This window comes from Armigeres subalbatus, chromosome 3 (assembly GCF_024139115.2).
Source record: "Armigeres subalbatus isolate Guangzhou_Male chromosome 3, GZ_Asu_2, whole genome shotgun sequence".
Lineage (NCBI taxonomy): Eukaryota > Metazoa > Arthropoda > Insecta > Diptera > Culicidae > Armigeres > Armigeres subalbatus.
The window spans coordinates 357,811,943-357,829,270 of record NC_085141.1 but is presented as its reverse complement, the minus strand read 5'-3'; the positions used below and the strand labels follow the sequence as shown (position 1 = coordinate 357,829,270).

The 17,328-nt window shown below is 40.1% G+C and overlaps 1 protein-coding gene across 4 annotated transcripts in view; it reads left to right on the top strand.

The window, feature by feature from the left end:
* The window catches only part of LOC134226190 (uncharacterized), a 144,223-nt gene extending 129,882 nt beyond the window's left edge, over positions 1 to 14,341 (top strand). For all 4 annotated transcript variants that reach the window (XM_062706802.1, XM_062706801.1, XM_062706803.1 and 1 more), the window contains one exon: positions 12,384 to 14,341. In XM_062706802.1, coding sequence (XP_062562786.1) covers positions 12,384 to 12,444 — 61 coding nt within the window. In that variant the 3' untranslated portion in view covers positions 12,445 to 14,341. The remainder of the gene's footprint in view (positions 1 to 12,383) is intronic.
* The last annotated feature ends 2,987 nt before the right edge of the window (positions 14,342 to 17,328 follow it).

The window sequence follows — 17,328 nt, the reverse complement described above, 5'->3', positions numbered from 1 at the left end:
CTAATTTCAACCCCCATCAAATCCAACTGCCGGAAAATATCCTCAATCTTGATATCGTAATCCAACATAGCCAATCCTATACAATCCATATTGGCTTCCAACTTGGCAACCTTTTTCTCCTGCTCACACAGCCTTGCATCCAGATGGTCAATCTGTTTCAACATCCTCGCCATAGTCTCCAGATCTTCGGCACGCTTTGCCCTCAAATCGGCCAACCCGACTTCCAACGCTTGCAAGCGAACCATATAGGCATTCAAAAGATTCAACACCTGCTTGATTTCCTCTGCCCGCCTGCGGGCGATTTCGGCAGCCCGCGCTTCAGGATCTAACGCCATCAGGCTCGGACTCAGCAGTTCGTCAACCCCAAATCCCTCCCAGCATTTCGATCTGTCCGCCAAGGCGTGGCTGCTACTGGCTTGGCCCAAATCGACCAGCACGTCCAGATTATTGAGTCCTAATTTTTTCAGTAATGCACGAAGGATTTCGAATAGCAGTCGAATGTTAACTACACCGGTTTCCGGAATTTCGAAGGCAATATCGAGCAGTTGACCAAGCTTGATGCGACGAGCCATGGTTTGCGGATTGACCGGCCGCCCCCCGTTTTTGGAAATGTCAAGTGGAATAATGGTATAGGAACAGGCTGCTTTGATCCCGGATATGATTCTAGACTGATTGAAGAGTGTGTGCTTCCTAGGATATAGATAGGAGGGTAAAAGATGTATTTTGGACCACCCTTACGGGGGTTTATTTTGGACCACCAAGAGGAATTTGCACTCAGTGGTCCAAAATATGAGCCGTCGAACTGGTGGTCCAAAATACCTCCCTTACCCGATGTGCCAAGAAGTCATAAAAAATCGTACCGATTTTCTGTCATTATCGTACCAGTTGCTAATGGGGTGAAAATGACAACCGATTACTTCAATTGGTGGTGGCACATTTTCAGAAGGGTAGCTTATTGTTAACTTGGCCGTGCTGGTGGTACACAAAATTAATATTGATAAAATATGCAAAAGTCTTTTTTATTGATTTTTTGTGAATTAAATAATGCTGGACTGTAAATGTTATATACATGATTTTCAAAGGTTATGCTGATTAAAACCACTCGATTTGAAGCATCATTGACCATATTTTAACCATTTTTACTCTAAAACTCATCCAATTCCACGTAAAAAGTTGTTTCTGTTAGTACATAACATTTTTTTACGATGAATGATGAAAGAAATGAACGAGAAAACATAAAATTTAATAACAAATTATTTGGCGGATTTTGCATAAACGTAATTTGGAACCACTGGCCACCACCGCGTCGAAGCAACCGACTGAGAAAACAACAAGGCAGTCAAAATTGAGTTGTCACATCCTATCCTATAGCTTATTGTGCATAAAATTGATATGCATAAAAAATATGCAAAAGTTTTTTTATTGATTTTTTGTGTGAAATGGATTTATGCTGGACTGTAAATGATATATACCTAAATGATTCTAAAAGGTTATGCTAATTTAAAATACTCGATTTGAAGCATCATTGACTACATTTTAGCCATTTTCACTCTGAAACTCATCTAATTCCACCTAAAGTCTTGTTTCTGTTAGTTACAGATTTAGATTTTGAGAGATTGAGTTGAATTGAAGTACGCCGGAAAAGGAATCGCTCAGACTGAAATACGTGCTACACCTCGTTAACTTAAATCAAAGATTTTTCAAACAATGTTTTGCAAGAATATTTAGCTATTTTTTAAGCAGAAGTGAAACCCATTGCAATATTATACGTCCCACAAAATTCAGGAAAAGTTGCTCACTGTCATAAATGGCCACGGTTCTATCAAATCGCCATCCCATAACTAAGGATCTCCTACAATAAATGTGTGGATGAATTGATATGGAATGATTTACCTTTAACTTTTGCGATAAAATAAAGCTTGATCCACTTAGTATTTGGCCGTTTCTTTCCAATTACTGCGGCGCCTCTGGTGGCCGTACCGAGAAGCAAAACACATCACATCGTTGCGGAAGGTTTGTTTAATTTATGGTGAAAGTTTCATCAGTAGGGTAAACGACCCAATAGTGGAGGAACTAAGCACATTCTATCACTATTTGTTGGTTCACACCAAGTCCTTACTTCATTCCACTTACCTCGAGTGTGCATATGAAAGGTTATTCATTATATTTCATCCAAAAACTGAGCTAATTGCAGCAACACCCATCATTGTTTCCTAAAATGGTACCTCCAATTATTGGTGCGGTGTTCCAATAGTTGCGGTAGTTTTAATTCTGGTTCCTATAGTTGCGAATCTCATTGTTTTCATATGGGACTCGCAACTATGGGAACACTACCGCAACTATTGGTGCAAGGCTGAGAAAAATTTAAGGTATTTAAATGATACTTTACCGTTTTTACGGGAATTCATAACTGTTTTCTGTTATTTCGTCTATTGACATGTCAACAAATTGGTAGACTAGATGGGTTGCTGCGTTTCAGACGTAAATTTTGTAAAAATAGCACTACCGCAACTATAGGAACACCCACGACTATTGGAACTTTTACCCTATTGATGCTCATTGCTCACGTTCAAAAGTTATCGGAAATGGAACGCGAGAGATGGCAACAAATTTTGCACACTCACGTTGGAAATCACCATAGTCAGGAGGAATGATTTCTAAGTATCTAAAATTACCGAAATTAACTGTAAAAACTGTCAAACGTTATCGGAAAACATTATTACTGGATCGCGTAGAACAAAACAGACGTAGAAATGGAACATATGACCAGAAACTACAAGTGACAGTCTGCAGAGCAGTTCGGAACAATTCTGGGATTTCTTCGTGATTTAGCGAAAAGGCTCACTGCGCCGTGCAGCACAGCTCAAATAATTTGTCGGCGCAAAGGTTTCAAGTCATATGATGTCATTAAGCATCCCAACAGGACCCTGTAACAAACCTGGTTGCCAAACATCGCGCAAGAATGCTGGTCGTGCAAGTTCTGACGAAATACAATTGATGTATTTTGATAGGCGATGAAACTATTATTAAAATGGACTTTCAATTCCCGGGACAAAAGTTTTACCTTGCCAAACGGAAGGGTAATGCTCCAGGAAAATTCAAATATGTCTATACTGGCAAAATTGCCCACAAATTGATGATATGTCAAACCATCTGCAGTTGTGGAAAGAAAACTAAAGTTTTCATCACTGGAGCGACCATAAATGGACAAATATACAAGGAGGAGTGTCTTCAGAAGCGATTTTTGCCATCCATTCAATCACACGACTGTCCGGTGTTGCTTTGGCCAGACTTAATAAACTGCCATTACAGACGGAATGTAATGGAATGGTATGAACCGAATGATAATGACGTTATTGAAAAAACTATCAACCCACCAAAATGCCCAAATTTTCGCCCCAACGAAAAATATTAGGCAATTATCAGAGGGAAACTTGAGAAATGGTGGAAAACAATAAGAAAACCATCCGATATGGAGAAGTGGTGTGAAAAAATGGCAGATCAAGTTGACCATTCTACTGTGCAAAAAATAACAAGTGGTATTGAGAGAAAAGTCCGAGAATTCAACCGAAATGCCAATGAATAATTTTTCGATATTTTTACCTTCAATGTTTACTAAATTCCCTGTATAATAAAACCTGAACCACCTTTATATGTACTTTTTCGACAAAGAAATGTCTAATTTCGTGCGGCCAAATACTAAGTGGATCAAGCTTTATCACAAGGTAGTCAATAAGCCGTTTGGTGCGTTTTAGCAGAACGCCGGCCAAATATCAATTAAATAATGCAGAGGTACAGCAAATTGAAATCAAAATAAGTAATCAATCACGGATACCTAAATTTGAAAACAAATTATGATTTCAATTTGATGTCGATATCAAAAGATATTTTTTATTTGCCCGCATTGTTGTCAGCACATGTCAGAATTTGCTCGGGACCTATGAAACGCGAATAACACAGTGTGGAAACTGTCTCGATCACGGTCACGAAACCAGAAACTGCCGCATGGAGTGTGCCAATTGCTGTCTGACGTGCCGGCCCCAAGTGTGCGGAGCTCATCGCCAAGCCTCAAGCAGGGACCAGCCAGGAAGACGACGGCTTGACGCCTTGCGTCGAAACATAGAATGCCGTGCACTGACAAGTTTTCAGCAGAAAGTATCGAAGAGGTAACCACCATCTTCGGCCCGATAACCATCATTGCGGCGTACCCAAAATAACCAAACATGCAGCTGTGGTCCTAAAACAAAACATCGTGAAGCTAACTTGGTGGCGTGAACGGTACATCATCGCTGGCGCCCTCAAATTGAACATCGAGCTTGGAGAAAGATCAGGCTGAAACAAAACAGCATCATCTTTCCGACACCTGAACGCAGGGCACTACACCATCTTGTAGGCTGACCATACGTACCGTATTTAACGGGATCTAAACGTAATCTAAACAAACCTTAATTTGAAGATCTCCAAAATATTATTCAAACTAATTCAATATTTTCGGCAGGAATCTAAAATCAAATACAAGGGAAGTAGACGAAATCCATCAAAAAAGTTTGAAATGTTAAGCTATTATTAAAAGAATGCTATCTATTTCCAGATTAATATCATCTTCGATTTTTTTTCTTGGGCAGTGGGTAATTCTATTTTTCTTCAAATTTGCTTTATCACATATTTTTCAATCATTTGATTCTTTTCGAAGCATTAGGAATCATTCAAAATATTTATGAAAAAAAATCTGACTATTTCGAAATCATCCGCTGTTTTAAAAACGACGACTTTAAAAAATAGTTTATAAATCAGCCGAACAAAAACAAGTTTATGGCAAAGCGAGGGAAAATTTGTTCAGATTTCGGACCTCACGCACTATAAGGCTATAAGATCAGGAGCTTTTCTGATAATTTCGCTTCCATATGTGTGCGGGGATTGTCGTGACTTCACGTAGGAAGAGCAGGGAAGAGCACGTCTATCTACCAACACAATCGTTTCAAAACTGACTCATTCGCATTCATTGCTAAGAGCGTTTAATGAAGAGTGCCTATTTTTTGCAAATTCAGACAAACTTTTGAAAACGGAATATTTTTTATTTGCTTAATCTACTCTGTCTCTACATTCACCTTCTCCCCCACTCTAACGGAACTGATTATCGGTAAAAAAATCTTCAACTTGCAATAATTCTCTTTTTAATTCTCGATATCAAGCAATCGTTGATTTGTATGTCCTTTTGGATAAGCTCAAAACACCATTCCAGGATTAAAATCAGAAGATATCAAACATTCTTTACCGCAATAATAAATCTCATATTCTAAATCTCTACATCCAACAATAGCTATTTTATGCCTTCTTAGGTTGAGTTCGCCATGCTCAAATGATCATTCCAGCATCTCTCGAGTATTCCAACTCTAACTAACCAGCATTTCCAACTCTCGAGATCTAACCAGATATCTAGATTTCAGCATTCCAACTCTCGGTAACTAACAATATCTGATTTATATTATGCCTTCTTGGGTTGAGTTTTCCAGGCTCAAAAATCATTTCAGCATCAAAATCAGAAAATATTTAACTTTCACCTCCGCAATATCAATTCTTATATTCTAACTCTCGGTGTCTAACAATAGTTGATTTTAATTATGCCTTCTTGGGTTGAGCTTTACAGGCTCAATAATCATTCCAGCATCAAAATCAGCAAATAATAAACTTTCACCTCAACAACATCAATTCTCATATTCCAACTCTTGATATCTAACAAAAGGTGATTTTGCTTATGCCTTCTTGGGTTGAGTTTTCCAGGTTCAAAAATCATTGCAGCATCAATCAGAAAATATAAAACTTTCACCTCCGTCACATCAATTCACATATTCCAACGTTCGATATCTTACAATAGCTGATTTTAATTATGCCTTCATGGGTTGAGTTTTCCAGGCTCAAAAGTTATTCCAGCATCAAAATCAGAAAATATTGAATTTCCACCTCCGCAACAACAATTCTTATATTCTAACTCGCGATATATAACAATAGGTGATTTCGGTTATGCCTTCTTGGGTTGAGTTTTCCAGACTGAATAATCATTTCAGCATCAAAATCAGAAAACATTAAACTTCCACCTTCATAACGTTACTTCTCATATTCTAACTCGGAATATCTAAAAATATCTAAATTTGATTATTCCTTCCTGGGATGAGTTTTCCAGGCTCAAAAATCATTCCAGCATCAAAATCAGAAAATATTAAGCTTTCACCTCAACAATATCAATTCTCATACTCCAACTCTTGATATCTAAGAAAAGGTGATTTTGCTTATGCCTTCTTGGGTTGAGTTTTCCAGGCTCAAAAATCATTTCAGCATCAAAATCAGAAAATAATAAACTTTCACCTCCGTCACATCAATTCGCATATTCCAATGTTTGATATCTAACAATAGTTGATTTTGATCATGCCTTCCTGGGTTAAATTTTCCAGGCCCAAACTCAAGAATCATCGGGATTCCGTTGGCCCGATTTAAAATATAATCCAGTGGAAATCGCCGAGAGTCCGAGCTGTAAACCAACCTACAAATTAGCCAGGATTTATTTTATTGTATGAGTGGAGCAATGGACAACGCCAACCATATTTATGGAAACAATTAAAATTACCGTCGTTGGGGGTGACAATGGGTCAAATGGGGGTGAAAATGGGTCACTGTTTCAACTACTTAGAATGCTTGCAGTATGAATTGAATGTATCTGAGGGCAAGAAGACTAAAATATAAGAGACCTTTTTGAACGATTTCGCTCTACGACCACCAGGCTGCCGGTGAGAGCGATGACCCATTCTTACCCCCCCAGACCTATTGTCAACCCCGATGGCGGTACATTTTATTAATATTCTTTCCTTGTTGAGATTCTTGTTATTCTTATCCGCAGATTTACCCTCGCTTATATTCATTAAAAAAAGTTTTAGCACGAGAAATCAAATATCCCGCCCTATTGCTCTTTCGAATTTATCTTTTGACATTTTTTTTCTTAAAATTATGCCCAGACCGCCAAAGAACTTTGACTATTTATTGATATTTTCAATTGTTCAAGATTAGAAAAGTTTCTGATATTAGTCAGTAATAAAATCCTTAATGCATGCTTAAGAATGAATTATTCCACATTTTTTTAATATTTTGAAAAATGCGTAATTTTTTGTTCCTTTGTGTTTTTGCCCGCGTCCCTTCGAAAAATGAAATATTTGTAATTTAATATTTTTTCCACAACTAACTTGATACAATGAAAATGAAAATTAGGCGCATAAATTTTAAAACTTCCACAGCTTTTGAAATTTGTCACAAGGTTTTTTTTTGGCATGTCCCGTTTTGCAAATGCGTTTGTTCCGTTTTTTCATCGAAATGATCTGGTCAGCCTACCATCTTGAGTCCGGATGTTCCTGTTCGATTGAGCCGATCGGAAGCCCATGCAGAACTGGACGTTTTCTTCGTCAACATTGAAAACTATGGTGTACCAAGAACACAATATGACAAGAATCATTTGCCTTGCATGCTCTGATATTTCCGAGAATGCTATCCGATACTATTTCAATAATCAGAGTTAGATTCTCGAATATTTCCGTAAAAGCAGTAGTATATTTACTATATCTACAGCAGGGACTATGTCCAAGGAATTGACGATCCCTCCCCAGTCCATCTGCGAGTTGTGGGGCTTGCCTAGGATATGGTGGGGTTTGACAGTGGGCCCTGTTAAATTCCTATAAAAAGCTGCATGTATCCGCAAGTAGGCCCCACCAAAGCGACCGTGTGCCGCTCAAAGCGCACAAGCCCAAGTCCTGGTGTTAGGTGGGACGCTAAACAGCCCTGACACGACGGCCCTCCGACGAGACAGGAGGTTTGCGCAGGCCCAATAAGCCGCCTGGAAAACCAATAATTACGAACAATATAAGAGATAATGCGACTCGATATAATCGGCAAAGACCTAGGCGACGAATAAAGGATCACGATTGGAAGCTTGGAACATGAAACTGCAAGTCGCTAGGTTTCGCAGGTTGTGACAGGATGATCTACGATGAATTACATCCCCGCAACTTCGACGTCGTGGCGCTGCAGGAGATTTGCTGGACAGGACAGAAAGTGTGGAAAAGCGGGCATCGAGCAGCTACCTTCTACCAAAGCTATGGCATCGCCAACGAGCTGGGAACCGGCTTCATAGTGCTGGGTAAGATGCGCCAACGTGTGATTGGGTGGCAGCCAATCAACGCAAGGATATGCAAGCTGAGGATGAAAGGCCGTTTCTTCAACTATAGCATCATCAACGTGCACTGCTCACACGAAGGGAGACCCGACGACGAGAAAGAAGCGCTCTATACACAGCTGGAGCAGACATACGATGGATGCCCACTGCGAGACGTCAAAATCGACATTGGCGACATGAATGCACAGATAGGAAAGGGGGAAATGTATAGACCGGTCATTGGACCGGACAGTCTGCACACCGTATCGAATGATAACGGCCAACGGTGCATAAACTTCACAGCCTCCCGCGGAATGGTGGTCCGAAGCACCTTCTTTCGCCGCAAAAATATCCACAAGGCCAAGTGGAGATCACCTAACCAAGAACCGGAAAACCAAATCGACCACGTTCTAATCGACGGTAAATTCTTCTCCGACATCACGAACGTCCGCACTTGCCGCAGTGCGAATATTGAATCCGATCACTACCTCGTTGCAGTATGCCTGCGCTCAAAACTCTCCACGGTGAACAACACGCGTCGAAGTCGGACGCCGCGGCTTAACATTGGACGGCTACAGGACGGTAGACTAGCCCAAGGATACGCGCAGCAGCTGGAAGTGTCAATCCCAACGGAAGAAGAGCGTCTCTTGAAGATGGCCGGAGAGATATTCAATCCGCCATTGGTAGCACCACAACCGCTGCACTTGACACGGTGCCCCCGGATCAGAGAAACGACTGGTATGACGGCGAATGTGAGTAGTTAGTGGAAGAGAAGAATGAGGCACGATATAAACGGGCGCAGAACAGACAAAACTCCAGAGGAAAAAGCGCCAGCAGGAAGGTCGAGACCGTGAAGAGACGGAGCAACTGTACCGCGCTAATAACGCACGAAAGTTCTATGAGAAGTTGAACCGTTCACGTAAGGGCTACGTGCCGTGCCACAGCCTGATATGTGTAAGGACATAAACGGGAACCTTGTCACGAACGAGCGTGAGGTGATCCAAAGGTGGCGGCAGCACTACGAAGAATACTTGAATGGCGATGTGGCAGACGACGATGGCGGTGCGGTGATGGACCTGGGAGAACGCACGCAGGACATAATTTTACCGGCTCCGAATCTCCAGGAAATCCAGGAGGAGATTGGCCGGCTGAAGAACAACAAAGCCCCTGGGGTTGACCAACTACCAGGAGAGCTATTTAAACACGGTGGTGAGGCACTGGCTAGAGCGCTGCACTGGGTCATTACCAAGGTATGAGGAAGTTTTGCCGCAGGAGTGGATGGAAGGTGTCGTGTGTCTCATCTACAAAAAGGGCGATAAGCTGGATTGTAGCTACTACGGCATCACATTGCTGAACGCCGCCTACAAGGTACTCTCCCAAATTTTATCCCGTCGACTAGCACCAATAGGAGGTCGTCAATTGCATTCTAGCAAAAATTCCGCTTGAAGCCCTTTCAAAACATTTTAACAACAGCCACTACACCTGATGGTATAATTGCAATATTTCCATTGTCAGTCGACAGGTGATGTTGCTGCGTGTTTGTATCAATGTAATATTGCATATACACTACTGACATCTGCTGTTCGCTATCGTTAGCTTTCAATGTTCATTACACACACACGAGGTGGAGAACAGTCTTGAAGAAATTAAAAGTACACAGCTTGAATTTAGTATGGAGGTTCAATGAAATCTCTTTTATTGTTTAGAACTGTAAAACAAGTCGTGGGTACAAAAACTCTAAAAATTATTTGTTGCTTTTTGACCTAGCTTTCATATTGATGCGATGCGTAGTTGATGAGAACGGATGATTTGTCCATACAAGGAAATTCATTTTACTTTAAATGTTGTGGCGCCCTCTCGTTCAAATAGCACCTTTGTCTTTGCCTTATTGCAAGGGAGTTCGTGGGGCAGTACCAGGCGGGTTTTATGGGCGAACGCTCCATCACAGACCAAGTACTGCAGAAATGCCGCGAATACAACGTTCCCACACATCATCTATTCATCGACTTCAAAGCCGCATATGATACAATCAATCGGGACCGGCTATGGCAGCTAATGCACGAACACAGATTTCCGGATAAACTGACACGGTTGATCAAAGCAACGATGGATCAGGTGATGTGCGTAGTTCGAGTTTCAGGGGCATTCTCGAGTCCCTTCGAAACGCGCAGAGGGTTACGGCATGGTAATGGTCTTTCGTGTCTGCTATACAACATCGCTTTGAAAGGGGTAATACGAAGAGCAGGGATTAACACGAGTGGCACAATTTTCAATAAGTCCGTCCAGCTATTTGACTATTATATTTGGCCGACGACATAGATATTATGGCACGTAACTTTGAGAAGATGGAGGAAGCCTACATCAGCCTACGAAACAATGCTCGTGGGAGACCAACGTGCACTTGGAGTTTTCGAAAGGAAAGTGCTGCGTACGTTGGTGGGGTGCAGATGGCGGACGGTACGTGGAGGAGGCGAAAGAACCACGAGTTGCATGAGCTGCTGGGAGAACCATCCATCGTTCTTCTTCTTCTTCTTCTTCTTCTTCTTCTTCTTCTTCTTCTTCTTCTTCTTCTTCTTCTTCTTCTTCTTCTTCTTCTTCTACTTCTTCTTCTTCTTCTTCTTCTTCTTCTTATTGGCATTACATCCCCACACTGGGACAGAGCCGCCTCGCAGCTTGTTCATTAAGCACTTCCACAGTTATTAACTGCGAGGTTTCTAAGCCAGGTTACCATTTTTGCATTCGTATATCATGAGGCTAGCACGATGATACTTTTATGCCCAGGGAAGTCGAGACAATTTCCAATCCGAAAATTGCGTAGACCGGCACCGGGAATCGAACCCAGCCACCCTCAGCATGGTTTTGCTTTGGAGCGGCGCGTCTTACCGCACGGCTAAGGAGGGCCCCCACGCCATCCAACGTTCACACCGCGAAAATCGGACGACTGCGATGGGCCGGGCACGTAGCCAGAATGTCGGACAGTAACCCGGTGAAAATGGTTCTCGACAACGATCCGACGGGCACGCAGCGTTCAAGGTGGATCGATCAGGTGGAAGATGACTTGCGGACCCTCCGTAGACTGCGTGGTTGGCGACGTGTAGCTATGAACCGAGCCGAATGCAGAAGACTCACAGAAGACCGCACAGGCCACTTCGGCCTTAGTCTGAATGAATAATAAATAATCTACTATAGCATAAAACCGAAATTATCTGTAGATATAATTCAATAAATTGTCTTCTGTTTTATTGCTTAGATTCTAGACCCCCTCCTCCCTAAAACCTGTGACATCATTATTGAACAATTACACGCAAAACCATTGTTTGAAAAACACCCAGTTCACATTTTTACCAACAACCAGTTTCCTCAAAACTTTTGAATTATTGGTACATTATTAATAAACTTGCGTGATAGGTCAAAGTTTCATCCTGTAAATGAGTGAAAGCAATACACCAATCTCATTTGAATTTCCCGTAAACAGAAACTATTATGAAGAAAGCTGTTTTGCATGTGATTTCATAGTTAGAACGCCGAAATGCTTCGGCTATTTGCAGAAGTTAGAATCTGCTCTGCATCACAGTCATAATGTAACCTTGAACTTCAACTTCAAAGAAGCAATCCAGCCGATAATTTGCATAATTGAAGCGATGTAGCTCCCAGCATCCTATCTTATTTCGTTGTAATACAATTTGTTATGGAAATCACAATTCTTGCATGCGGCTTCGGAAACCAGCAACATTTTGTCGCTAGAAAATTTGCATCAAGGGAAAGTGGGCCCTCTTGGTTTTCGTGAAGAATTAAAATCTGCTGACGTTTCAACGCGTAATTTCTCATTGTCATGCATATCTACTAACTACATGGAAATTTTCCAAACAAATACTTACTGCTGTTATATCCGGTCATAGACAGGGATGAAATCAGCACATAAAGATTCATCAAACAGCTACCAGACACGTATCAATATCGAACCTCACTTTCAGTACGGAGAAAACACTAAACTGCCTAAACAGCAGCTTCCTACATATGTTCCTATACGAATGATTGGATGAGGGTTTACGGACTTTTCCGTATCATTTTCCTCACATTTTCTCAGGACCCCCCTGCGCCACATTTCTCACATCGATTCTATCCGAAGCAGCACACAACACTCACTAATCAATTTTCTTCGCGCTATCTTTTCGCCGTTCCATTTCAGTGAACCACAGCACGGAATCTTCGTCCCCTTCAAGAAGGTCGTCATGGCGTGGAACTCCTAAGAGGAAGCTTTCCTACATTCATATGGGTATGGAACGTTGAGAATAGGAGACAAGGAAGCTCGGCGATGGATAGGTAGGTGAGCTGGTGGTGAAAGGAAGCGAGACACACGTGATTTGTCGGCCTAGTGGCGCACATATTTATATGGCATGGCATCATTACCATCAAATAAAGACGACTATCGGTGATTGGTGAAGTTCCACTTTTTGGTTATCATGGTCGATGTGGCGTAATTTTTTAAGAATAAATCTTAGTTGGAATAACATAATCGAAGTATTAGACCTGCATATTGTATTGGAAAATGTAATCTAAAACACTCATTTCTTTCTAAAAATGTACCAAGAGTGAAAAAGATAGTAGATCTAATATTTCGGTTAATTGCTGCCACTCAGACGCTCAGCTAGTGAAGTTCATTTAATGAATTAAATGGATTTGAGTTATACAAAGTACAAGCACGTGGGCATGGGTAGATATCGAGTTCAAGAGCATGAAAATAAAGAAGAAAGCGGAACGAAGCGTGAACAAAACTGTTAAAATTTGACAAAATTATTTTCCACATCGGGCAAGGATGCTTACTCAGATAAACTTGCTTCCGGGGAAGTGTAAACAGCACATCATTTCCGGAGTCTGGTTCAATCTTGAAAAAAACTTAATTCAAAACATCCACTCTGATTTTTCCCAATATTTTGCACTCGGTACTGACTTTAGAGTACTCATCTTAAATCTTTACCACTCTACCATGAAAAGATACTTCGAACCATTTTGATTATTGAGAAATATTTTCTAATAGCATTTAGAAAACAAAAACTAACACCACCCTAAGTTGGGGCTGGTCCAATTTGGTATCAAATAATTCAGTCCTTAATTTACCAGCGCATTAGCATCGCTTCGCCGCATCATTCCGTGTGTACCGAACTGAAAGCGTTAATTATCGATTGGAAAAACGCTGAGATTTGAGTAAGGAGCCCTTCCGGCGTTGGGTGAGCTAATGATAAAATTTGTTCACCATTCGTTTCTTTCCAAAGGAGTTCGATCTGCATTCCCGTAGTACAATTTCGTACCTATTTCGAAAGCGAGTGCCGAATGTCGATAAACGAGATGTAGAAAACATTGAATCATTTATTACGATTGTCTTCTTCTTTCCTAAGGATTTTCCGTGATTTTCAGTTTGATTAATGTCCAAGAGCTCCAAGAATGAGCAACAGCAAACATTTCTTAAAATCAAATAATAGGTTCTATGGTTTATAAGAAATTTTATACTTTGACGACATTGAGTGATGCACACAGTTCAAAGTAGCAAGAACGCCAGCCGATTAGGAAAGGCATGGGAAATTCGATCGCCTAGGAAATTGAAGATTTCAACCGACTTAGAAGACTCAGATGAGTTTAATTTCATAAGAACGATAAGAACATAACTAACAATAAGCCTAAGAAAAAAAGTAAACTACAACCAAAATGAATGTTAAATGTTAGAAGTTTTGTATTCCCTAAACAATCCACAAACAGTCTATTTCAGCCAAGTTAAATCGAGCAGATTGTTGAACAGAAGTTGCAACAAACACGAATCAAATTCCCTTCTACTCACAGTAAATTAGGCCACCAAAAGATCCTAACTCAGCTCGATTTGACTCGCAGAATAGACCCCCTCATAGAAAAGGTCAATAGTGTAATAATTTGGGCGAAATCACTTTGACGTAACTTTTAGAGCACTGAACTAATTTCCTAAGATTTCATTCAAGTTGTTGTAAAGTTGTTAAATTGTCATCGCGCATGTTTATATCTTCGGAATCTGAACAAATCAGTCGAGTTCGAAATTCGCAGAACATTGTTAACAATTGAACTAAATAAAATGATTGTACACATTTGACGTATGAAGTAATCTCACTAAAAAAAATCAAAATCCTTTTACCATCGTGTTCCGTAAAAACAATTTTAGTTCCTATGTTGTAAAATACTTCTTATTATTTTTACATAGGGGGCAGGTTTTGTTTTATTATTGGCAGGGGTTTTTTTATGACTGATTATGCTCAAATTTGGCCTAATCATTCTTTGCATATCAAAGAATATTGTGGCCAAATTTCATAAATTTTGGTCGATAAAAACCCTCCTGACAATAATAGAACAAAACCTGCCAAAGCCGTCTTTTCCCCTACATATTTTAGGAATTTCTCCGAGAAACACCAACAAATCTGTGTATATTCATTGCAAACGCAAAATGACAGTGATAAAGACAAATTTCGATAATTTGCGTTTCAAGAATTTTTATAAGTTTAGATATTTACGTAAACTGTTTAGAAACGGTTTTACACTATTTCTCACAATATTTTTGAAAACTATACTGATTTTTTTAATACAAACGTTGGAATTTACACGGCTGAGCCTACCAAATAAACGAACATTAAAAAAAACGTTGGAATTTTTTAGCACTACTAATAGTTACGTCAATAATCCTTTGTGGATTGCCAAACCTGAAAGAAAACCAAAGAATAATCACATGAATAAAAACAGCTTTGTAAAACATAACGGTATTTTTGATATGCGTGTTTGAGAAAGAATAAGCATCTGACCATCGCAGCCCCATTTCAGGCGATCGAATAAAATCTAATCCTACAGTTGAATACGAGAAAAAAAAACCTTCAAGCAAAAGCCTGCAGCGTTCAATCGCACATTTCAAACCCGCTCAGTCTACCATATGATCATCGCTTTCAATGACATCCAAAGCAAACACACATTCATTGTTGTTTAAGCCTATACATGTGTGAATGTTTGTTCGCACACCATTATTATAAAAAAGAGTTATATACCTGTGTATCCATATATATATTGAACGTGAACAAAAAAAAGACCTAGGCCGAATATATGTACAACCGAGTCCCAATAGTGTACTACAAATTGTGAGTGTTGATAATCTTTTGTTCTGCAAATAAAACGATGAAATTAAGTATGGAAAATAAATCAAAAACTGGAAACCTGAAAAAACTGCAGTTTTATTTGCTATGAAAGATAGTGACAGTAGGGTAGTGAGCTAGTTCCCGTCGTAGTAGGTAGTGCTTGGTTTTCAAATCTAATTTATACGCTATCCCAACTACTTACTCTAACTAAGTTGTATGTAACACGCATTTTAGAGTTCCTAGTTTTCATTGTGTACTATTAGCGCATTGAACAAATCATAGTTTATTGCCCATCGGCCATCAAAACTACCCTTCAAAATTTTTAAATTTGTCTTATGAAAATCCGTTTACGTCCATGAGAATTTTCATTCGTCCAGTCTAAAATTCGATGGATTGCTGTCAAATAAATCTGCTGGTATTGGTGTGCGATTTCTACAAGTACACCAAATTAGTTTTTTATGCGGTATCATACCGTGTTAAATAAAAATAACATAAATTCAATTAATATTGGCCTGTTCTGAATATGATATGTGTACATTGTGAAACATAGAATAGAATATGTGTATGGAGCACGTTCGCGGTTATCCAAGAAACACCTGAAGTGGAGGCATTCAGATCTTTACGCGTAACCAATGATCTACAGGCCTGTTTTGTAAATGTAATGTACCCATTGTTGTACATGTGATAGAATCTGCATTTGGAAGATCTTCACGGTTATCCAAGAAATCCCTGAAGTGAAGGTCATCAGGTCTACACGCATAACCAATGATCTACAGGCCTGTTTTGTAAATGTAATGTACCCATTGTGGTACATATGATAGAATCTGCATATGGAAGATCTTCACAGTTATCCAAGAAATCCCTGAAGTGAAGGCCATCAGGTCTACAGGCAAAACCAATGATCTACAGGCCTGTTTTGTAAATGTAATGTACCCGTCGTGGAACATATGATATAATGTGCCTATGGAAGATCTTCACGGTTATCCAAAAGATCCCTGAAGTGAAGGCCTTCAGATCTACACGCGTAACCAATGATCTACAGGCCTGTTTTGTAAATGTAATATACCCATTGTGGTACATAGGATAGAATCTGCATATGGAAGATCTTCACGGTTATCCAAGAAATCCCTGAAGTGAAGGCCATCAGATCAACAGGCATAACCAATGATCTACAGGCCTGTTTTGTTAATGTAATGTACCCGTTGTGGTACATATGATATAATATGCGTATGGAAGATCTTCACGGTTATCCAAGAGATCCCTGAAGTGAAGGCCTTCAGATCTACACGCGTAACCAATGATCTACAGGCCTGTTTTGTAAATGTAATGTACCCGTTGTGGTACATATGATATAATGTGTATATGGAAGATCTTCACGGTTATCCAAGAGATCCCTGAAGTGAAGGCCTTCAGATCTACACGCGCATCCAATGATCTACAGGCCTGTTTTGTAAATGTAATGTACCCATTGTGGTACATGTGATAGAATCTGCATATGGAAGATCTTCACGGTTATCCAAGAAATCCCTGAAGTGAAGGCCATCAGGTCAACAGGCATAACCAATGATCTACAGGCCGGTTTTGTTAATGTAATGTACCCGTTGTGGTACATATGATATAATATGCGTATGGAAGATCTTCACGGTTATCCAAGAGATCCCTGAAGTGAAGGCCTTCAGATCTACACGCGTAACCAATGATCTACAGACTTGTTTTGTAAATGTAATGTACCCATTGTGGTACATATGATAGAACCTGCGTGTGGAAGATTTTCACGGTTATCCAAGAAATACCGGAAGTGAAGGCCTTCAGGTCGACACGCGTAACCAACGGTCCAAAGGCCTGTTCTGAATATGTTATGTACCCATTATGAAGAGAGCATGTACCATATATAAAACCGGAAAACTGATCTTCAGTTACGCATGTAGATCGAAAGGCCTTACTCCAGAGATTTCTTGGATGACCAAGAACATATGCTGTGGACGCTTTCTGTTC